Source organism: Dipodomys spectabilis, unplaced genomic scaffold, assembly GCF_019054845.1.
Source record: "Dipodomys spectabilis isolate Male_0828 unplaced genomic scaffold, ASM1905484v1 ptg000034l, whole genome shotgun sequence".
NCBI classification, from domain to species: Eukaryota; Metazoa; Chordata; class Mammalia; order Rodentia; family Heteromyidae; genus Dipodomys; species Dipodomys spectabilis.
The window spans coordinates 615,295-639,031 of NW_024870711.1; the positions used below are offsets into that span (position 1 = coordinate 615,295).

At 41.3% G+C, this 23,737-nt stretch overlaps 1 protein-coding gene across 1 annotated transcript in view; it reads right to left on the reverse strand.

The window, feature by feature from the left end:
- Positions 1-23,737, reverse strand: part of Dgki (diacylglycerol kinase iota) — a 423,036-nt gene that overhangs the window by 284,139 nt on the left and 115,160 nt on the right. The window contains 1 exon segment of the mRNA XM_042677203.1: positions 495-603. Within this exon segment, the coding sequence (XP_042533137.1) occupies positions 495-603 (109 nt within the window).

Genomic DNA, 23,737 nt, shown 5'->3' on the forward strand with positions numbered 1-23,737 from the left:
AAAATGGTACTCCCAAAAAAGGAAGTGTTTGACTTTATCAGTTCCAGGATGTTGCTAAGAGTTAGTTGTGTTTATTATACCACCATCAATTTTGTAGAAACCAAGTAAAGCAGGGTTGGGGTGTAGCTCATTGGTAGAATGCTTGCCTAGCATTCTATAATAACTAACTAACTAAATAAAGCATATGACAAGGTACTGTTTATCTCGTAACTCCAAAGCCAGGTAATAGAGTTTCAAATGATCAGTGTGAAACGTTCATTTTAATCCCAAACACATCTGATCTCCTACAAAGGAGCTACATCCCTAGGAATTCTGCAAATGGAGCTATGACTTACACGTCTAAAGACTAGTCAATGACCAATATTGAAAACGATCAAGTCTTTCTTATAGCTACTATAACCCTGCAAATAAAAACAAGATGAGCTCAGCATGCAGCTGAAGTTATGTTGAAGTTAAGAAATAAACAAAACAAAAACAAAACCCCCGACACCTACACTCCAGTCCAGAGTAGCTCTGGGCTCCTTGGCTGGACCATTTGCCACAGGAAGGCTGAGAGGATGTGCAGGAGCCAGGTGCTGGAGGCCTGCCCGGGAGATTGCTTTCCTGCAGCAAGAGGGGGGAAAAAGAAAGAAAGAACAACATGAGAATCTCATACAGAGCTCAAACTTTCTCCTGGGGTAGGAACAATGCACAGGTTAGTCTTCCATGTCTGAACCCATTTAAACTGCCTTGGAATCCACCTCACTAAGAATAGGGGATTTGGGGCTCTAAAGACAGGGAGCTTGAGGAATTCATGGTGGGGAAACAGGGCTTCAGAAAACCAGAAGTTAAAATGTGAGTCCTGATGTAGGATAGAAGGCAGGAATGGAGGTCTCTTCTAGTTAAAGGAAAAGATGTAGCTAGGGGCCAGTGGCTCATGATTGTAATCCTAGTTACTCAGGAAGCTGAGAATATGAGAATTGTGGTTCAAAGCCAACCTGGGCTGGAAAGTCTGTGAGACTCATCGCCAGTTAATCACCAGAAAACTGGAAGTAGAGCTGTGGCTCAAAGTGGTACAGTGCTAGCCTTGAGCAAAAAGAGCTCAGGGACAGCACCCAGGCCCTGAGTTCAAGCCCATGACCAACATAAAAAAAAAGAAAAAAGAAAAAGATAGCAGGGTTTAGGCAAGCTGGAATATGTGGGAAACACTCAACTGCTACAGACTCAAAGCAAGGAAAGTGGCACGCGAGGCCTTCTATTGAAGCTGGGTATAGCTAAAAATCCACAATCACTCTTCTTCTCTCCAGAAAAAAATCTTTCTTTATTCCACAGAGGACCACTGAGCTGGTGGTTCTACACAGGGAAAAGAATCAATTTACATCTGCAGAGAAGTTGCATGTGCTAAAAGATCAACATCTTACCAGGGCCTGAGGTAAGAAGATATAGATCTATACATAAATGTGTATGCATATGTCCATGTGGATAGATAGATAGATAGATAGATAGATAGATAGATAGATAGATATAGAATTGTGGGCACATATATGTATATATATGGGTAAATATATGTGTACATGCAGATACAGTTTTTTTCTATTCTTTTTCACTGGATTCTAGGCTTGCTGGAGGGAACGTGATAAAATTCAGGTCAGAAAAGAACACAATGAATGCAAGAGAGATTGAGAAAGTCCACCCTGCCCATGGCCTGCCAATATAAGAAATAGAAGGAGCTGCATTTGCAAAGCAAAATATGACTATCCTCATGGGGCAGAATAAGAACAGCAAGAAAAGGGAGACAAGCAGAGAGCACCTGGGGAGAGCTGTGGTGTTGTACAGAAAAACAGAAGCTTCATGTTTGAGACAACAGAGTGCCGAGTTGTAGACTCAACAGTAGCTCCCTGGAAGGGAGAGGGCTTTCCCTGGATGGTGGTGTAAAAATGTGGTCTGCGAGGCCCTTGAATGAGAAGCAGTGAGTCTTGGGAGGTAGCTGCTCTGAGTCCTGAATCAGACAGAGGTGAAGCTGGTCTGCATGCACACAGGCCGATAGCAAGGTATGCACACCTCGGGTGGCAAGTTCTGTTGAGCAAGGACCTTTGGGCAGGTTGGAGACCAGAACTTTCTCAGGCTCATCCCAGGGAACACTGGAGGGAAAAGACAGCAAATCATTCTCTACTTCTAGCTGGCTCTTTGCAGCTTGTCTCACATAGCATGAGCACGTCACAGGAATCCATCCACCATCTCTGAGATTAAACCTGCAAGCCTGGAACCCAGATCCTAGACACCGTCACCCACCTCGCCACAAAGAGGAAAAGGATGGGCAGAAAAGAAAAAGAAGGAGGAGGAGAAGGAGGAGGAGGAGGAGGAGAAGGAGAAGGAGGAGGAGGAAGAAGAGGAGGAGGAGAAGGAGGAGGAGAAGAAAGAATGCAATGAGGACGATTTATGGGCAATGACATCATAGGGGAATCAGGAAAAAAAGGGGGGAGGGATGGTTAGAACAGAATGCATAAGTTCGTTGAACCCTAAAAGTGTGTTGCTTCTTCTCTTCTCTGCCCTCTCTCTCTTCTTCTTCCCTTTTTCCTTCCCTTCCTCCTTCCATCCTTCCCATCTTCCCTCCTTCCTCTGTGCACATTCACTGACTCCCAAACTTCCATCGAGAAATTCAACCTGTGAAGCTGAGTAAGATGAACAGTAGACCCCACACCCAAGAAAGACCAAGTGGAATCCAGCAATGAATGCAAGATGATGTCTAGCTCCAGTGGCTCACACAGGTAATCCTAGTGACTTAGAAAACTGAGATCTAAGGATCCAGGTTTGAAGCCAGCAAGTTTGAAGGCAGACACATCAGCAAGATGCTTCTCTCTCTACTTAACCTGTTAAAAAGCCCAAAGTGAAGGTGTGGCTCAAGGGGAAGAGCACCAGCCTTGAATGAAAAAGCGAAGCAAGGCCCTGAGTTCAAACTCCAGGACCAGCATAGAATTTACATGGGTAAATTTACATGGAGGACATGCGCATGTATGCATGCGTGCACCACCATTCATCAATTATCAAGTATCCTGGAGAGCTCAGCGAGTCCAACCTATTGTTCGCTTTTCCTCAGGCTCTTGTATTCCTATTCCGGAAGTTGTAGAAACGCCGATAGGACTTTGGTAGTTGAAAGTGAGCAGGTGAAGCTTGAGGTAGCATACTTTCAAAAGCACCCACAGGCAGCTTTCTATAATCCCCAGGCATTACAAGTGTGCAGGGCTTTAATGAAGACAGACCAGTGACATGCGTCCCTTTTCTCACTTTCTCCAAGGCAAATAGTGAACAGTATCAATTTTTGCCCCTCATACTGCTTTCTTCCATACCCTTGAGCAATGAGAAAGGAAAAGTGGAATTTCTTATATGGTGATCCTTCACCTACAATCACCCCTCTACCTGGGTTGAAGGAATTTTTCCATTTTCTCTGGTTTTAAAGGGCCCTGTCTGGTTACTTATCCACAAAGCAGACCTCTCTGGAGTCATGAAACAAAATAGGATGGGTTTGCTCTCCAGTATCATACACATAGAGCGAAAGGAGAGAGAGAGAGAGAGAGAGAGAGAGAGAGAGAGCACAGTGCTCAAATACAGTCTTACAATGGCTTAAAAACTAAATTTCAGGTGAACAAAATTTACATCTTAGAACTATCCTTGACAGTTGTGTTCAGACAACAAGGAGAGGGGAGATAAAAAAAATTCTACGCTTAGGTACCAATAGAGACCCCAGGAGACAAATAAGTTTCAAAACTCATCAATGGCATTTCAAATGATAGAGCAATAGCCTTGAACACAAAGAGGCACAGGGACAGTGCCCAGGCCCTGGGTTCAAGTCCCAGGACTGGCAAACATAGAAACAAAAGAAAAAGCTCATCAGAGCTTGCAGACCCTGACAACCAAAATCTTAACGAGTCTTTATTATTATTATCAGGAGAATCAAAATGCTCACGTAATCAAGTCAGGACAAAAGGGAACTTAATGTCATAGAGGATCAATACGATTATAAGAAATCTAAAGAACATTGAGTAATGAATGATACTCAACTCTTTTCTAGTCTGTGAACAGGAAAAAATATGTAAAGCCTTTTGTAGATCATTTATTCCTCATTTTTGATACAAACTTAAAGTTGATTCTATATAATATTAACAGAAGAAAATTGTATGTCTACTGTGCACATAAACATGAATTAGGAGGAAAAAGAAGAAACATTACAGGAATATAAACAGTAACTTCAGATTACAGATTTCTGTTCTTCTAAATAACCACAGGAGAAAATCCTTTGCTTTATTCCAATCCTCCATATATGAGAACATATCTTCTTCCAAAGTAAGAAAGTCATTTCATTCTTTTTCAGACCTCAAATAAAATTAGTGTATGTTATTTTTCTGCCTAAATTAATCTTGGTTGTAGAAGATGACATTTTAGGGTCTGGTAGAACCTACTGTGTGGCTGGAGGGGGTAAAAGGTAATGGCTTCAATTGCTATTATATATATATATATATATATATTATATATATCAGTGGGTTTCAACTTCTCAATCTTTTTTCCTGCTTAGAATCTTCCCCAACCCACAGTTGGCAAAGCTGTGAAATGCCAACGATTCTATTAATTTCACAACAACACTTTGTAGGGAGTGACTATAATCACAAAAGCATCTCTGGAAAGAACTGTGATACAAACTGTGAAAACAATATGAAAAGTAAATCTTGTATAATGCAGCTTCAAGAGCATAAAGCCACAGTTATGTCAATTATGTCAATTACCTGACAGGAAAGACCTCTAACGTATTTAAAGAATACCATGTATTTTAAATAGTATTCTATTATTTCCCTCACCCCATTCAATAAGACTATAAACTTCTAAAGAATAGGTCTCAATTCATCTACTAATTTTATTATGTTTCCCTAGCCTAGGGTAGACACTATATATATTCAATAAATGCTTTCTGAGTTAATGAATGAACTTGACCAAGAAGCTAAGTAAAGCAGCTGTTGATTAGATCAAGAACTGAGAGATTTGATTAGGATGATTTGAATTATGTCCTAGGCTTTACATTTCAGTGATATTCTTTCCTGAGAGGAAAACTCTTTAAATTATAAATGCAAGGCCAGGCGCTGGTGGCTCACGCCTGTAATCCTAGCTACACAGGCAATCTGAGGATCATGCTTCAAAATCAGCCTGACCAGGGAAGTCCATTAGACTCTTCACTGCAATTATCTACCAAAAAGCCAGAAGAGGAGCTGTGGCTCAAGTGGCAGAGGGCTAGTCTTGAGCAAAAATGCACTGACACAATACCCAGGCCCTGAGTTCAAGCCCCAGGACCAGCACAAAAGACTGAACAGATTTATGTAGCCAACATTAGAATGGTTTCTCATTGTTACAATATTTGACAAGGGCATATGATTCAGTGTGCATTCATTCTTACAACATCTGTGCATCCTCTCCAAAAACAAAACCTTGAAAACCTGCACATGAATGAATACATGTACACAAGTAGTTTATCCAGGAGACCCTCTAATTGACCATTTCCCATTTCCCTTGATTCTCTCTGGTTATCACTCTGACTCCAGCTTTACCTGGCTCCCGTGTTCAGCCCATCCCATCTTGCCAGCCCTTGTCCCATTCCCCCATGCTTGAGAACACAGCAAGGTTCCTGCTTACTGAGTAGAGACACACTGAAGAATCAGAAGGTCCCTTAGCCAGGACATCTCCTAAAGATGGACACGTTTGAAACTGGAAAACTCAATTTCTAGAAAGAGTCAGCTGTCTAAAAATGTATTGTGTATCTTGGTCTAATTCCCCAAGTGCCTCAGGAGACATCTTACACATGGCTGTGCATTAGTGTGTGCGTCCCTAGTCTATATCAGCACCAGCTGCTAATATTGAAAGGAACCCAGGATACTTATGGGACAAGCCGAAAAGGCACCTACAAGGCTCAGGACAATCTATATTCTACAAGACAGAGAACTGCCCCCAAGTGAGTGGGGTGGGGAGAGACCGGGAGAATGATGGAAAGGTTGATATTGATCAAGATGCATTATACTCACAAACTCACATGTTGAACTGAAACTCTTTGCACAATGAAAGATTAAAGTAAGATAAAGCTGCTCTAAAACCCAGTTGAATCCCATAGACTTATGTAGGGGAACAAGCTGTATGTAATTATTTGACCCAAAATCCTACTTCTTATAATGTATGAATTCAAAGTGGTTTTGTTTTTGAACCATTTGAATATATATGGGTAGTTTCCATTATGTAATTATTATTGAAATAAAGATGGTATTAAGCTTCCCACAGTGTAATAAGTCATTCAGAAAATCACTTAGGGGATTGAATCTTCAATTCAAAGTATCTACATACTTGAGAAATTATTTTACTCTCATGATGATTCCCTACAGGAGTAATAAATCTTTGCCCATGTGGAGGCTGAGAATCATCCATTTAAAAGGCCCACAGGGGGCTGAGGGTATAGCTCTGTGGTTGTTCATGTGGCCCACAGGTGCAAGCCCCTGGTTTTATTCCCCAGCACCATGAAAACCAAAACTGCCTTCCAGGTATTTCTAATGTGTATCCTGGTCTGAGCACCACTATTCCACACCACTGCCCAAACCTCTGAATGACTTCACCATGTCTGCTCAAATGTCCAAACATTTCTATTCTAAAATGTATTCATTCATCCAAGAACACATTTACAGAATTCAAGAATGATACAGACACCAATCATAACCTTTGGGAAGCTTGTATTCTAGCAGAAACACTTTTTCCAGAAACTGAATCATCTTACAGAGCTTGTACATCCCTCACAAAACTTAGGTAGGTACCTAACTATATACCTGCCTGAAAATAATTTTTTTTTTAAATAATGATAGCATGGAATAGTTCATATCCAAGGTCACACATACAGGAAGAGATCCAGGTGAATATGAACCCAGACATCTAACAGCAAAGAGCATAATACTTAACTGTGACACAGCCCTACACTTCAGTAACATCTCACAGAAGACCACACACATACACACACACACACACACACACACACACACACACACGCACACACACACAGACAATTAGCTCCACACAAACTAATTTTCTAATTGTGTTCATTATGGGAGTCCTGTTCTCACAGTAAGGAAGCAAGCTTTGTCTTAGAAGCTACATTTGGTATCAGAATGTGGAGGTTAAGAACACAGTTGGCCTTTCCAATTAACAGCTTCCAAGTTACTTGACCTATTTTAGCTCAGTTTTCTTATATGTAAGAGAAAATAATAATGCCCAATTAAGAGAGTGGAGGGCATTTTTGAATGTTGCAAAAATCTCTGAATTCAATACATGCTTTTTAATTTATCTCAGATATTCTTAATTGCTCTGGATCTTTCCATCCATTCAAGTTTGTATGTCAAAACATTAGTCAGACAAAAGATAATTGTTCTGTTCATGGAATAGGTCTATGGTTACCTAAGGAAGCATTCTTGTCGCTCAACTTGCCTACCATCCTAATGCAAAATTAGAAACCAGCCTGACCTCTCAGACCAACTTACGAACATAGTGAAAATAAACATGCAATCCCAATGCCGTTGTAATGCTTTACATCATTATATTTGCGTAAGTGAATATAAGTTGGAAAGGATGCTGTGTATTTGCTCACTCTGTAAACATGGGCTTATTGTTCAATGTTGTCTCAAAACTCTCAACCTCTTCTGTAAGACAAGATTTATTTCATAAGCATAAGTCACCATAGCCACATCCTCAAAGCAATGCTGGTATGAGCTTGGTTTGGGATGTGGCAACAAATCTTATTTTAAAACAAAGGGGTATTTCTTAACTAAGATTCTCTTGGGAATGTAATGACATTTTTCTTGTCACACTATTATTTGAGGAGAAAAAAAGCAATAAAGTAATTCTTGAGAGGAGAAAACAACTAAATCTTATCGAATTATATCCTTCCAAAAATTCATACTTGAAAGTCCCAATCCTCAGTATCTCTGAACATGACCTTCTTTGTAGATAGGGTGTTTAAAGAGTTAATCAGCTGGATGCTAGTGGCTTGTGTTTATAATCTTAACTACTTAGAGACTGAGGGCCAAGGTTCAAGGCCAGATCCAGGTTAAAGAAAAAGTTCATAAAACTCCATCTCAACCAATTGCTAGACTCAGTAGTGCATCTGCTAGCATAGCTTTATGAGAAGTGTAAATGGGTGGATTGTGGTCCAGATGCGCTAGTAGAGGAATATGCCAATCAAGCAAGCCACATCAAGTAAGCACAAGGCCTTGAGTAGAAACTCTGGTGCCAGGAGTTTAAGGGCAACCTAGCTAAGGACTAAGACAGTATCCTCAAAAAACAAAAACATGCAAAGACCAAAAAATTACCTATGTGAGAAATCTAGCTAATCAGCTGAAATCTAGATGTCTGGTACAAAAGGCACCTCACTTTACATTCCCTCTAAAAAAGGAGATGGATGGAAGAAAAGGTCTCCAAAAATGGAGTAAGAGAGAAAGAGCCAAAAGATGATAACAGTGAGTGGTGAACGCTGTCATCTACTCTGCCAGGACAAAACACCATAGACTGCGGAGCTTCTAAACAATAGAAATGGATTTCTCATAATGTCAGAGACCGGGAAGTTCATGATCATGGCACCAGCAGATTCAGTGTCTGGTAAGGGCCTACGTCCTGGCTCAGAGAAAATGTCTTCTCACCGAATTCTCCTAGTCTACAAGGGGAAAACAAGCTCCCTCATTTAGAAAGGCCTTAATTCCTATCCTGGGGTCCCACCTTCTAATACCATCACTTATGTTTCTTCAGAAGGGAGGGAGAGGAAATGGGGGGGAGTTTGATACATTAATTTGGAAGGAGAGGAGATAAATATTCAGCCCATAGTAAATGCCCTGCTGGAGGGAGGATGAAGAACATTCTGAGAAGACAATGTAATATTCACATGGAAGTTGTTCTGCTATGCTAGCAATACGCGGTCTCTTCCTCCACAACTCCCACGTGCATACACACTTTCAGGGAAGAGAATCTGCTCCTTCGGGAGGCTCGACGCGTGTGGAAACTGGAGAAAGGTGTTGAATGTTACATCTGGGTCAATGAGCACAGAATCCACTTTGCCAACTGAGAAAGATAATCCAAAATGGAACACATTTAGGAAACGCAGCTTGAGAACAAAAATAACCTTAGCAGCCCTAGCCCTTTGGAACTGCATAGAAATTTGAGAGGAAGAGGATTTAAATACCTGGGGCTGTTTCAAGTCAAACAAACAGGCGAAGCTCCATTTTAGATTTCCCTTCCCCTTTGCCATACTGTGCAATGCAGGGCCCCTGCCCCACCTCACATTTCTTCACCATGGCACCTGGGCTGTCAGAGCCATCATCGTTTGATATCCTAATAGAAAACCCAGCACCATTCAGTCCGGGTGACTGCATTCCCAGAAGGAGTTCATAAATATGGGAAAACTTAGATGACTCAAAGGAACGCAGCCAAATGACACTCAAATGATTTAAACTAATTTTATCTGAAGCCACGATCCATAATGACATAGACGCAAATTCGAAGAAGTGTGGTTGGAGGAAAAGACCTAACCACCTACCTTGAGGTGAGATTGAGGCAGAAAGGCCAGTCTGACATACCTGTGTGAGCACACCTAGATGGGGGGGCAGACAATGACATCTGTGTCAGTGGGAGAGGGTCCTGGGTGAACACAGAGTTCACTCAAGATGAATCAGATGAAGATACCTTAGCAAGGAAACAACTTTAAAAGTGACACTCAGGACATGGTCCTAAAGAATAAGATTAGTACAAATGACTACATCTGAGCACTCTCAAGAGGCGAAAGATGTCTGAAGTCAGGAATAGCTTCTCTCAGTTCTAAATTAAAAAAAAGAATAAAACATGTATACTGTTACCCCCCAAAGAAAACATATTCTCAAAATCCAAGTAGAGCAATAGAATGTATTCTTGAGAGGCAGCGTGGACCCTACAGTTGGCAGTCAAGATTTCCTGGTGAGGAGTTCTCCTGACACTTACCAGGGAAGAACATAATTGGACAGTCATTTAACCTTTCTAGGTCTTGTAGCCTTCATTTGTAACATGGGGATACCAACATACTTGCCTCTTACTATTGTCTTGGGATAAGTGGACACATGGCATTTATAAAGGTCTGATATTTAGAAATCAATACTCAACATTTTATGCTGCTATCACCACTTGTAGACATAAATATTTGGTGAAATAATAATGAAAATCAAGGTAACAATCAGTAAAGAGTCCAAGCTAATTAGGGGAGCTAACAGGAATGAACAAAGGCAGAGCTCTGATTCTAGTAATATTGTATTCCTTTGTGGTTAAAAGGAATGGTAAAAAAAAAAAAAAAAAAAAGATGGCTGGTGGCTCATGTCTATCATCTTAGCCATTTGCAGACTGAGGTTGGAAGACTGCAGTTCAACACCCATCAAGGCAAACAAATCTAAGAGAATTTTATCTCCAATGAACTATCAAAAAGCCAGAACTGAGCTGGGCTCCAGTGGTTCATACCTGAAATCCTAGCTACTCAGGAGGCTGAGATCTAAGGATCACAGTTCAAAGCCAGCCCTGGCAGGAAAGTTTGTGAAACTATCTCTAACTAATCACAGAAAAAGCCGGATGTGGTGCTATAGCTCAAGTGGTAGAGTGCCAGCTGTGAATGAATTCAGACTGGTAGCCTGAATTCAAGCCCCAGTATTGGTACAAAAATTAATTAATAATGTTGAAGATAATAATAAATTATTATGCTTTGCAGTTACTTTGTGAATGTTTGATGAAACAACCAGAAACTAATAAGATTGAATACAACAAAATATGAAATGAAATAAATTAAATACAAATGCATGGTGAGTATTCAGATATTCGGCGTATTATTATTCCCTATGATTCATAAATATTCTGTTGTATTCTGTTCTTCAATAAAAAAAGTTCTTAAGTCTTATAAAATTACACACAAAACAGAAATGTTTCTGTGCCTTCAAGTTTCTAGTGCCCATTAAAGTGTTTAACTCTGGAAAATGCACAGTAAGCCTCGCTCAATACAAACTAAGTTTTAGTAAGATTCCAAGATTTTGTTCAAAACACGATGCTCCCTCTTGTGGAAGTGTATGTTCTGAATCTGCAGTCATCCGCTTGAGTACTTTGAATGCTGATCCTTTGAACGCTCATCCTTTGGGGATGGTCTGCATCTTCCAGTCGCAATGAGCTATCTGAATGTACCTTTGACAGGTGAGGATTCAGCTCTATAAGAGATCATTTAGATGATGGTTGTTTCATAAAACAGAGTTCCAAAGTGTAAGAGACATTCAGGGTTTCAAAGGAATAAAATCCCACCTTCCACACAATGTGGAAAGAAAGCTCCTCTGCCTAGAGTCCTGAGGAATGTTCACCCAGCTTTTCAGCATGAAATGTCTAAGGAAAGTAGAACTAGACAGAACATCTTAAAATCACAGGTGGGCTGGATGCTGGTGGCTCATGCCTGTGATCCTAGCGACTCAAAAGGCTGAGATCTGAAGATCAAAGCCAGCCCAGGGAAGGAAAGTCCATGAGACTCTTATCTCTAATTCACCACCAAAATACCGGAAGTGGCGCTGTGGCTCAAGTGGTAGAGCACTTCCCTTGAGCTGAAAAGCTCAGGGACAACACCCAGGTCCAGAGTTCAAGTCCCATGACTAACCAAAAAAAAAAAAAAAATCACAGGTTGCCTAAAGTCCTAGTACCCTTCGGTGTGACTGCCAGTCCCTAAATTTACAATCTTTATCTTGATTCATTTTGTACCATGGTGTCTGTCCACCATATGTATTAACTCTTTCCCAAAGAGGTATAAGTACAAGCTATTAAGGTGACTGATATGCATCTGTAACTGAATCATGGATGAAAGTAGCAGCTAGGACATGATCAAGTGCAAAATCCTTGTTCCAAATGATTCCTGTCTCCAGCATGGAACTAATTAATATACACAGGCAAGGGGGGAGGGGAGACAGGCAAACACCTGTGACTTGGAATGATTTTAGCCTTCTATAGGATGACCAAAGGCAATCATGACAAATTACCAGATGCATTGCTGAAATCTAAACATAAGTTATATATGGAGTTATCCAAATCTAGAACTCTCACTTCTTTTCTTATTATATAAAAGCCATCTAGTAAATAAAACCTAGTAGATTACACATATTTCTTTTAGGAAACTTTTTCCAGCTTCTTGTAACCCCCACCTAAAATCTTTGTTTACCATAGTTGGTGGTGGTGGTAAGATTGTTTTTTGTTGTTCTTTTATTTTTCTTTACGGGGGGACAAAAGCCAGGCATAGGAATGGAAGGAGATAGGATGAACAAATGAAGTCATGGTATTCAAAATCCAATATGCAGCTCACAAACAGGGATGGGAGAAGTAAAACGGGGGAAAGTGAAGGAAGGGGTGACATTGTCCAAGAAGCAGTGTACTCATTTGAGGGAATTGTAACAATCCTTAGCATAAGGATTAAAACAGTCTTTGTCTCAGAACTTTCATGGAAATTTTGTAACAGTTGCCATTAAACTTATTAAGCTGTAAGTTCATCTTTTAAATAGAAATATTTTCTTCACATCAACCTTCCAGAAATCCTCCCATCTCAATATTCTCAAATACTATTGGTCTATGCCCTATAATCAACTTTGCAAGCTCTTGCACTGTTTGTGGCATAATTTATTTGGATATGGAAACCTACTTTCTTCAAACAAAGAAGGTTTTTTTTTAGGATATGTTCTTCTGATGTTGGAGTCTTTCCTTCTAGCTTTAAGATTATTGTCCTTAAGGCAATATTGATTGAAAATTCATGTGAATTATAGATCTAAAATTCTGACATTCTTTTCCTTAGGACTCCTTCCAGCACAGCAATGTGGAAACATGCAATATGCCGGGTGCTGGTGGCTCATGCCTGTAAGCCTAGCTACTCAGGAGGATCAGATCAAGAGGACAGACGTAGGACAGCCCAGGCAAAAAAAGACTCTTGAGATAGCCAGTAGCTGGAGATGACACCATTTACATGTCCTTCAGCTACAGCAGAAAGCATGGGGTCCAGGCAGGCAAAGACAAAAGTGAAATGCACTCTCAAAAATAACCAGAGCCGCCGGGTGCCAGTGGCTCACACCTGTAATCCTCAGGCTGAGATCCGAGGATTGTGGTTCAAAACCAGCCTGGGCAAGGAAGCCCATAAGACTTTTATCTCCAATAAACTACCAGAAAACCAGAAGTGGTGCTATGGCTCAAGTGGTAGAGTGCTAGCTTTGAGCTGAAGAGAAGAGGGACAGTGCCCAGGTCCAGAGTTCAAGCCTTATGACCAACCCCCCCCAAAAAAGAGCCAAAAAGGCCAGAAGCCTAACTCAAGTAATATGAAGTTCTGAATTCAAACCCCAGTATCACCAAAAAGAAGAATAAAAACAAAAATTATATAGACTATATATAATATAGACTATATAATATACATACAATATATAGTCTATATTATATATGGTTTATTAATGCAGGATATACTATACATTTTATATACTATGCTATATATAAATATATACTATAAATAAATAGTATCTATGCTATATAGTATATACATATACTATATAGTATGATATATACTATATATAGTATAATAGCATAGTAGTATATATTTCTATACATAAATATATACTATAGTATCTATGCTATATAGTATATACATATACTATATAGTACTATATATAAATATATATAGTATAATAGCATAGTAGTATATTATATATAATATATAGGAAACATGTATGTTTAAACATAGATTTGCTAAACATATATATGTTTACTATATATCCTATATACTAAATGTACTATAGTATATATAGTATGGATAATGTGTCTTCTGTTAATATATATTAAATAATACTATAAGTAATCTGAGTGCTAAAAATTGTTGCTTTTTAATTTTTCTTTTCAAGGTTTTTCTATTAGTATATGTTAATTACACAGTGGGGGGAGGTTTAACATGACATTTCCATGCATGCATCCAATATACCTCAGAACCTCAGCTCCCTATTACTCCCTCTCCCTCTCCCCTCTTCCTCCTCAGCAATGAAACCAGCCTCAGCAGGTTTTGTTGCTCCATTTCACAAATGCACCTAAAATGCTGTGACCATATTCCTCTCTATTCACCCTCCTCCTGCTGCTGATACCCACAACCTCCCCCCCACCCCCAACCCCCACCCCACCCCACACACACAGAGTCTGCATCACTCTGGTGCTACTCATTACTTTGAGGCATGGGAATACAGCAAGGGGTGTCACTATGGCATTTCAAACTTTCATATCTATATATCTATATCTACATATATTTCTTTTAACCAAAATAATCTGAATTGTTCTCCTTTACCCTACCTCCTATGCCCTTTGTGCGTCTCAGCATTAGACATTTTCCATAACTAGGGGACAAACATCTACTGAACAGAGAAAGAGACAAGGACAAAAGGACCAAAAAAAGCAGGCATTGAAGAGGGGGGACCGTCGGTACCCATTTCCACGGTAGATCTTGTTCCCCAAATTGGACATGCAAAAGAGGAGACTGCCCGCCCCTCACAGCTACCACACAAGTTGCTTCTGAACAGAATCCTTTCTTGTTAGCATTTGTGTCAGTCCACTCTCACCAGAGTCCTAGGACATCGTTATGAAATTAAATGTCATCTAGAAAATTACTCACTTGGGTGGAAATAAAGTCAGTCCCTGTTCTCACCATGTTGCAGCCATCATCCACCATGGAGACGCTGAGTTCCCACGCACCAGTCCTCACTGTAAAAGCCTCTCCGGTGAATCTACTCAGAGTCTACAGCAGGACATTGCTCACTTCTGTGCCTTCTCTAGCACCGGCCCTTCACCAGAAATGGTTTTGCCCTTTCTTTCCACCTCTTCATGCTATCTTCCGATTAATCCCTCCATCCGTATCCCAAACAAAAATAACCACCCTGAAAAGTACCAAACGGAGCCCTCTGTGTGATTTCCTCCATGATTACCCTTTTTCTGTTCACAGCCCTGATTGCTTCTACATCCTGCTTTTACCTAAAAAGCAAGCCGAGGAGAGCCTAGATTTGACAGGTTCTCACTTAAATGGTGGGGGTGGACCCCAGGCCTTGATCTTTGGAAAATCTCCCTAGGAGACAGAAATGCACAGCCAAGCATCAAGACACAGCAGAATCCATGCCTTTCTGCCCAGCTGTGCAGTTACCCGCCAAGCCTGGGAAACATTTTCTTAATTAGAAGCCCTGAAGCCCAGGTGTTTTTGTTATAAAATATTTCCTAACAAACGGAGATGAAGAAATACTGGCTTAAACAGCGTGTCATATGATAGTGGAGCTGGGTACAAAGTTAGGGAAGCTCAGTACCCTCCCTCACCCCATTCCCCTTTTTAAGGCTCCCTTAAAGTCTAGGTACACTGAAGGCACAGGACCCAGCTTGAGTTCAAACTCCAAGATTCTCATTCTCTCATTCTCTCTCTCTCTGCCTCTCTCTCTCCCTCCCCCCTCTCCTCTCTGTCTCTGTCTCTGTCTCTCTCTCTCTCTCCCACTCCCCCACCACACACACACAGAGGAACCACATGGTTCACTCATCACAGCAAAGGGTCCAGGGTTTGGATGGAGAATGTTCGGTGCTGCTTGCGAAAGTCTCCCATTATCACTAAAATGTCAGCATATGAGAGAAAGAAGGAATGGGAAGTTGGATTGCTGGAAGCCAGTGTCTGAAGCCCCCAATAATTAGGAGAGAAACAAAACACAGGAAGATGAATTTTGGAGAGCAAACATGTGGAAACCCCAACAATTAGGAGACCACAGACAAAAGGAATCACCAAAGCTTTCACGGGAGACCCAGTCATAGTCTGGTCCTTGCCCCCCCCCTAAAAAGCATTCTTATTCACACATTGAACAGAAGTGCAATAAGCATTCAATGATAATAGTTCTCTGGGAAATCACGGAACGTTCTTACAACTGTCATATTATAATTTTTGTAGCATCTTCAGACAATCTGAACATTTGTGGGAAAAAAAGGTTCATTATCAGAATAAAAATGGCAAGAAAGGCCTTTAAATGACTGTAACATTTCCTAAGAATAGCTCTCCAGCTTCAAGCTCAGGAACAATCCCCACAAGGTCTCCCCAACTGCTATCAGATTCAGTTGCTATAACAACCTGCCACTCACTTCCACTTTACACCCATCACCCCAAGACAGCTGGATCCCGAATAGGTTTAACTCAACATAAAGCAAAAACACACCAGTGGAGAAAAACCCAGCAGGGAGGTAATTAAAAATGAAATCACTACTCTCTTAATGATCTTTAAGAGCGAATAATCATGTCACCTCTTGAGCACATGCAGTGTGTGTTGAAAGACTGAAAGACACACCAAGAAAGAACATTTCATTGCTGACCACAGAAGACAGACTCAAGTCCCACCTTCCATACTTACTCCCTATCACTCTCTCTTCAAAAGACCCTCCTTTGATCTAGCACCCCAAGATCAATGGGGGTGCATCTGCATGTCTCTTTCCTTGGAAGATTCCTCAATATTGGTACTTGTCTATACCTTTGCCTTTCCTTCTGAGAAAATTCCATTGCCAGGCTTTTTGCCAACCAAGTCAATTGCCCACCAAAATTATTTCACTTCCTTCCTGCCTTCTCTTGTAGATACACATGCATTAACTGATTACTGACCTTCCTCTTTTCTTACAAGCTGGTTCCTACCTTTTCTTACGGAACTGGTCTTGTTTTATTTGTTTATTTGGAGACCACAAAGTAATGGGTGGCAATTATATTTGCTAATGTGAATTCAATGACACAATAAATGCTGCCCTGTGGATGGAGGGAGAAAAGGCCACCATGTTACTGTCTTTGATGTAGCAGCTTAGGGTCCTATTATTTGATCATGGGTAGAAATGGTTCAGACATGCTCTTTTGGGCTGTCAAGAAAGAAAAAGAGGAGAAAAGAGTATTTTTAAAAAATCTTTCTATGACTTAGAAGAGACTAGAACTTTATTTGAAATGAGTAGTTGGCATTTTGGCTACAGGGAACAGCTCCTGGGAAAATGAGAAATGAAATAAAATCAGAGAGAATCAGAGAGCAGACAAGTACATTTAAGTGACAAGATTGTACAGGATGCTCCAGAGCTTTTCTGAAAGGCTTGAAGATGTGTGTTCGTGCTCATTAACCCCCCCGAGCACGGAACTACCCAGGAACAAGGGTTGGAAACAGCTGCACTTGCACGCCTCTGTGTACAAGCACACTTGTAAACACTACTCTTTATTTACTGACACTCTGAGGAGTGGTAAGTCAGCTGACATAGCAATTGATGGAAAAGGGGTCCGCCACGTGTGGACAGGGGTGAGGCATGGAGAAGGAACAGGTGCATGTTGAAAGGGGTGACTTGGACCTCCATATATTGTATTCATCAACTGCTTTGTTAAATGGCAATCCCTTTGAACAAATACTTAAAGATAATAAATTTCAGGGAAAAAAATAAGGTGAGGTGCCAAGAGCGGTGTGTGAAGAACAGAGCACCGGGCTTCACTTCCAGGGACTCACACAGCACCCACTGCAAAGCGCCTACTCCCTGCTGAGAAATCTCCCTTTCCAGGTCCACCAACTTAATGAGCTGACTGACCTTCCTGTCTGTATCCTTGCTGCAAACCCCACAACCTATCAGCAGAGGGCACCATCATGAGCCCGTTGTCATTCTCCAGTCCAGTCCAGTATCCCTGCTATCTGCTCTGTCAGTGTCATCCCCACGCGATGAGCAGTGACTAGCTCAAATGTGCTACTCGCTCACAGCACCTCCAGACAAGAGCCAATGGGCTGGCGGATGACCTCCAGCCTCTCAGGACGGTTGCAATGAACAATAGAGCATCTACTTCCTATCAGGTAGGCTTGATTATTATTATTATTATTATTATTGTGCCAATTCTGGGGCTTGAACTAAGGTCCTGGACACTCAAAGCTCAAAGCTTGAGCAATTCTACTTCCTGCCCTTTTTTTTTTTGTGTGTCTGTTATGAGGCTTGAACTCTGGGCTTGGGGGCTGTCCCTCAGCTCTTCAGCTCAAGGCTAGAGCTCTGCCATTGAGCCATAGCGCCACTTCTGGTTTCCTGGTGGTTTATTGGAAATAAGAGTTTCATGGACTTTCCTGCCTGGGTTGGATTTGAACCATAATCCTCAGATCTCAGCCTCCTCAGTAGCTAGGATTACAGGTGTGATCCTGCCTTTTCTGAATAGTTTTTTTGAGATAAGAGTTTCACAGACTTTTCATGCCCAGGCTGGCTTCAAACCAGGATCCTCAGATCTCAGCCTCCTGAGAAGCTAACAGGCATGAGCCACCAACACCTGGCTTATCATTATTATTTAAAGCAAATGCTATGCCGTATTCTTATTATTGTCACTGGGGTGGTTTTACAGATGGAAAGTACGAAGCCCAGAGAGATCAGGTAACTCCCGGCAAAGTTATCAAAGGATGGTTTGGGATGTGGCCTTGTGGAGCGGAAGTGCAGCGGGGGGGGGGGGGGGGGGTGCTCTCTCTCTCTGTCTCTCTGTCTCTGTCTCTGTCTCTCTCTCTCTCTCTCCCTCTCCCTCTTTCATGCTGGGCTTTCTTCAAAGGAAATGAGATACTCTGGACATCACAGCTTCACATACAGCATTTCCACCTCTAAAGAGCCTGGGACTCACCACAGACAATTCCTTGGCAGTGATGGCAAAGAAGCCCCCTGATAACTCAGGGTGCACACAGAGGATTGTGGGAGACATAGAGAAGTCAAGGATCCCAGCGCCTCACATTTCTTGGGTGTGGTGCTGGCAGAAACCCCCTAAGCGCACCCCCTATGACTCCCAGAGAGCTGTATGAGCTGCATGAGGTCAAAATGCTCTGACTTGAACAAAACAGTCCTGCTGGGGGACTTTGTAGCGAATGCGATCACTGTTTTTAAAAGGGCCAGGACTTTTCAACTGGGGAGGGTCTTTGTAGAAGTACACCAGAAGCACCATCTTCAATTCTGGGCAGGCCTTGAACGACTAGATGCCCAGTGATTGTGGCTCTGCAATATAAACCAAGGTTGTAAACCCCAAGTCCACACTGAACACATCCTAACATGCACCGGGCTCTTCCTGGCGATCTACCTCAGTATGACCACAGCATTCTGTGCCCAAGCATGTGGGCTGCTGGACCTTACACAGAACAAGTGGCACAGCAGACATCACGGGGGCTGTGCACTGCCCACAGCCGGAACCCTGCCCCCCCTCCACCGCAGAAATCCGTGCAGCAGCCAAGAACTGTAGCAGCATCAACTTTTTAAAGAACAGCTAAGAAAAACCCAGATGATTTCCTTAGTAATCCCTGCTGGCCTAGATCAAGAGATCCCCGTTGACGAATAATCCTGATGCTTTCCCTTCTGCCCTTGAACAAGGCTCTGGTCCTATAACTGAAGTCACCGGCTTTCCCAGAACACCCACATTTCCTCCACAGGCCTCCGGCTGATGCTATAGAAAGGAAGGGAAACCCCAAGTTCTCCACAGCAGTTGGTTGGGATCATATCACTCTGACATGATCCTTAAACTTTATTTCTATCAGAATCACCTGGGGAAGTTTTGATGACCTCAAAGCTGCTCATCTCCTGAGGAGGAGGGTAGAATTCAGATCCTGCAATCTCTGAGGGGAGGAGGTGAACCATAAATTTCTCTTTCCAATAAACTCTATGGGAAAGTCTGCTATGGCTGTGCAACATCTCCCAGAAGCAGTCACCTTAGAGAGAGGCCAAGAGGAAGACAGAGCTCAGAATGTCAACCGAAGCTCGGTCAACCCTTGCAAAGGCCCTGAGGTAGGCAGACTGTTTTCCCCAGGGAACTTGAATGGAGGCCCAAGTTTGTACAGTTAGTAAGACAAAGATGATGGGACTCAGATTGCCAGCAGTGCCCTCAAAGCCAAGCTTTTCCCCTGAAGGTACAAGTTCCTAAGAAAGGAGAATTCCACACAGTCTGAGGAGTTCAGACCTAAAAGAGGTCGGTGAGTCTTAAGTTGAAAGCTTACATAAATGTCCTTCACTCTTAGAGGGGACTGGACTGAGTATCAGAGAGCTACCTAAGTCCCCAGCACCGTGAGTCACAGGTAGAATCATTGGGCTTCGCATGAAGTTGGTGGGACCTGCACCCCCCCCCCACCCGCTTTCTCTACTGGAGAGCAACAAGGGCCTACTCTGTTTTGTCTCCTATTACCCAACATCGCTGATGGTGGCTCCAGATAGCAAGAGAAAGAAACTGGAATCAGAAAAGTTAGAATCAGACAAGTCAGTTCTGTTTTGTGCTCAGTGTCAAGACCAGAATGGCCAAACTTCATGTCAGCTCCTCTCTGTGGCTAAAATGGCACAAACAGGGCTGGGAAGGTAGCTTAGTGGTAGAGTACTTGCCTAGCAGGCATGAGGCCCTCGGTTCAATTCTTTGGTACCACATTTCTTTTTGTTAAAAGAAATAAATAAAATGAACTAAAATGGCACAAACGAGGCTTCAGAAGCCATGTGCGGATTCTTTGAAAAGAGTACAACACTGGAAGGAGGTGGTTGGGCTTTACAGGGAGATGAGGGATGAAGTTAGTTGGGTGCAATGTTTTATTCTCCTTTTGTGTTTCTGCATATATTTGCATTCAATTGATCAAGTTCATGGTTTGGTACAGATAAGAAAGGAGGGGAAAAAATCTTTTCTAACTAGAGTTTGTCTTTATTTTGTCCTTTCTTATACTGCAGACCTATTTTCAAGGTTTTATGATATCCATAGACAACCCACAGTGAACTTTATTATGGCAACCATTGAAGTTTTTCCCATTGCAAACTCATTTACAAACCAGGATAATTCTTTCAACAAGATGTCAACCTGGCAGCTTTACAGATACAGAAAGCCACAAAATGACTCTTTTAAAAGGGTATGCATGTTTGTAGAAAACAGGCTAAAGGACCCCACCTGGAAAACTTGACCTAATACCTTGCTCCTGACTCACTTTGTTCTTCTTGCTTACACCATGCATTCATTTCCCCAATAAATTTCACATGACAAAGAAATAGAGCAAATTCCCAAAGCCCCATGACAATGACCTGCAGAACAATGGGCCTCCTTCATGTCTTAAACACTAACAGTATCTTAGAAGTAAATGTGCAACCAGGCACTGGTGGCTCATGCCTATAATCCTAGCTGAAATCTGAGGATCGTGGTTCAAAGCCAGCTCAGGCAGAAAAGTCCATGAGACTCTAATATGCAATTAACACACACAAAAAAACCCAGAAGTGGAGCAGTGGCTCAAGTGGTAGAACAACAATAATCACAAAAAAAGACAATGCCCAGGCTGTGAGTTCCAGCTCCAGGATGAGCATCAAATAAAAAATAAAAAAAAATAATTCATCAGTCTTTAGGTTTTTCACACTTAGAATAATGTTTTAATGTTTTTTATTGTAAAAGAATAGTATACAGAGGGGTTACAGTTACATGAGTAAGGTAATGAGTACATTTCCTATCGAGCATTGTTACCTCCTGAGTCTTCAGAGTAATTTACTAAGCGGGATTCTTGGTAAGATTATTATTATAATTATTCAAACTCAGTTCTTGATATTATATGTGTATGTTTATCGCTAAGGCAAGTGCTTACATGTTATTATAAACATTTTATATGTAAAACTCTTCCTATAATTTATTTATCCCAGACTTAGATTCATATATCTTGTTCTTCCTCCACATATTCTTTATTACCTGATATTTAACTTTTCCCAGGATTTATTATTACAGTTTGAACTTTTATTGGTTCAGAGGTGTTTACACAGAGAGATAGTTATAAATTAGTATTCTGTCTGCTTTATTCCAATTTACTTAGCCATTCAACTGTCACTGTATTTTCAAGTCTCTATAATTTACTTTTTGAATTGTTATTTTAATAGTCAACTCATACATAGTGAAAAAATTCACAGTACAAAAAAATATTTCCTTGCTACTGTTATCTTCCAATCTTCTACCTTAGCGACAGACCTGTTACAATGTTTTATGCATTTAGGCAGAACTGCATTCTTTATATGAAAAGTATATGTGTATGTATACAAACATTTATATTATATAATCTACATCATAACTTACAGCAAACTTTTGCTTAACAGTGTAGCGTAATGATCATTATAAGGTCATTAAAAACCCACTTACACCTTACTTCTGAATTGCTGTGTTATATTCCACCCTGTGAACACACAGCAATGCAAGAACTGACACCAGCTGCACCAATTCAGTGATCTCACCATATTGGTTTCCCTGTGATAGCCGGCAAGTCTGTGTGAGGCCTTGTACTGATTGTTCAGATTCTACTATGAACAATTCTGTAACACTATGTATCAATAACTAATCAATCTTGATAATGAAGTACTAAAAGTGAACTGATAAATTAATTGGCTCCTTAACATTATCTTTACTGCCTTCCTCAGCCAGGAATCTGGAAGTCAGCCTCAAGAGCAACACACTCCCTCTGGCGCACCCACTCTCTGCTCTGGCCATGCTAAACTTCTTCATGACAATGAAACTGGTTGTGATCTGGCCTTTGTCACATTTGGGCACATGTAGTTCTATTTGCCCAGAACATTAAGTCCTAAGCAATTCTAATATTCCATCTAGCCAGCTACCCTTCCATTCTCAGTCCTCAGCTTAAAGGCTGACAGAAAGAAAGAGGGAAGAGGAGACAGAGAGGGTGGGGGGAATAGAGAGTTTAGAGCCAAGACTCTAGGACCAGAATGTGTGGGTTTGCCTCTACCATTCGCTAATTGAATATCTTGAGATACGTGGATATATATTCCCATGTCTTATTTTCCCCATCTGCAAATGAGAGCAACAATGAGAATAACCTCACAGGTTTGTCATGAGGATTAAGTTAGTTAATGCACACAGGCAGTAGATAGAACACCACAGGTGCCCAGTGCATGGTAGGTAGGTGACTATTATTCCTTATGGAGGCTTTCCTAGCATCCTTACATCGTTATTAACAACTCTTCCAGAAAGAGTGAGTCTAAAAGTAAATGGACATGTACTAGGGATTAATAAAGCATATTAAATCTAAAATAAACTTCATAGGAATCAAAGTGCTCTTTTGATTATTTATGCCTTATTCAACATGTATGCAAAGTCTGTCCCAGACATCGTGCTAGACACTTGTAAGAACTCTCAGCCATTCCAACGACTGCCAAAATAAGAAAGCACACTTAAAATCAGTGTGCTTTTCATGCTGTCATTCAGCCAGCTAATATTTATTGAGTGACTGACTACTGGGGCTCATATCTTGGCCATCTGTGGATGCTGGGCACAGAACAGAAAATGTCTGTCCCATGAGAGAGCTTACCACCGAAAAGAGGGATCAAAAGACCACACACTCCTTTCATCCCTAGTGAAATGGCCACAGCAGCAGCATGGGGAAAGAGCAAGAACAAGAACACAGCAAGGGATATTTTTGATAAGGTGTAATGATATCTCTTTTGAAGAGATGGTGCCTGAACAAGCTCTTAATGAAGTGTGTGTGTGTGTGTGTGTGTGTGTGTGTGTGTGTGTGTGTGAAAGACAGAGAGAGAGAGAGAGAGAGAGAGAGAGAGCACCAGCCAATTGACTATTTGGTGGAAAAGAATCCCAGATCAAGGGAACTCTTGAGTACAAAGTCCTTCTGGCTCTGGCTTGTTCGCCAAAGAGACAGGAAAT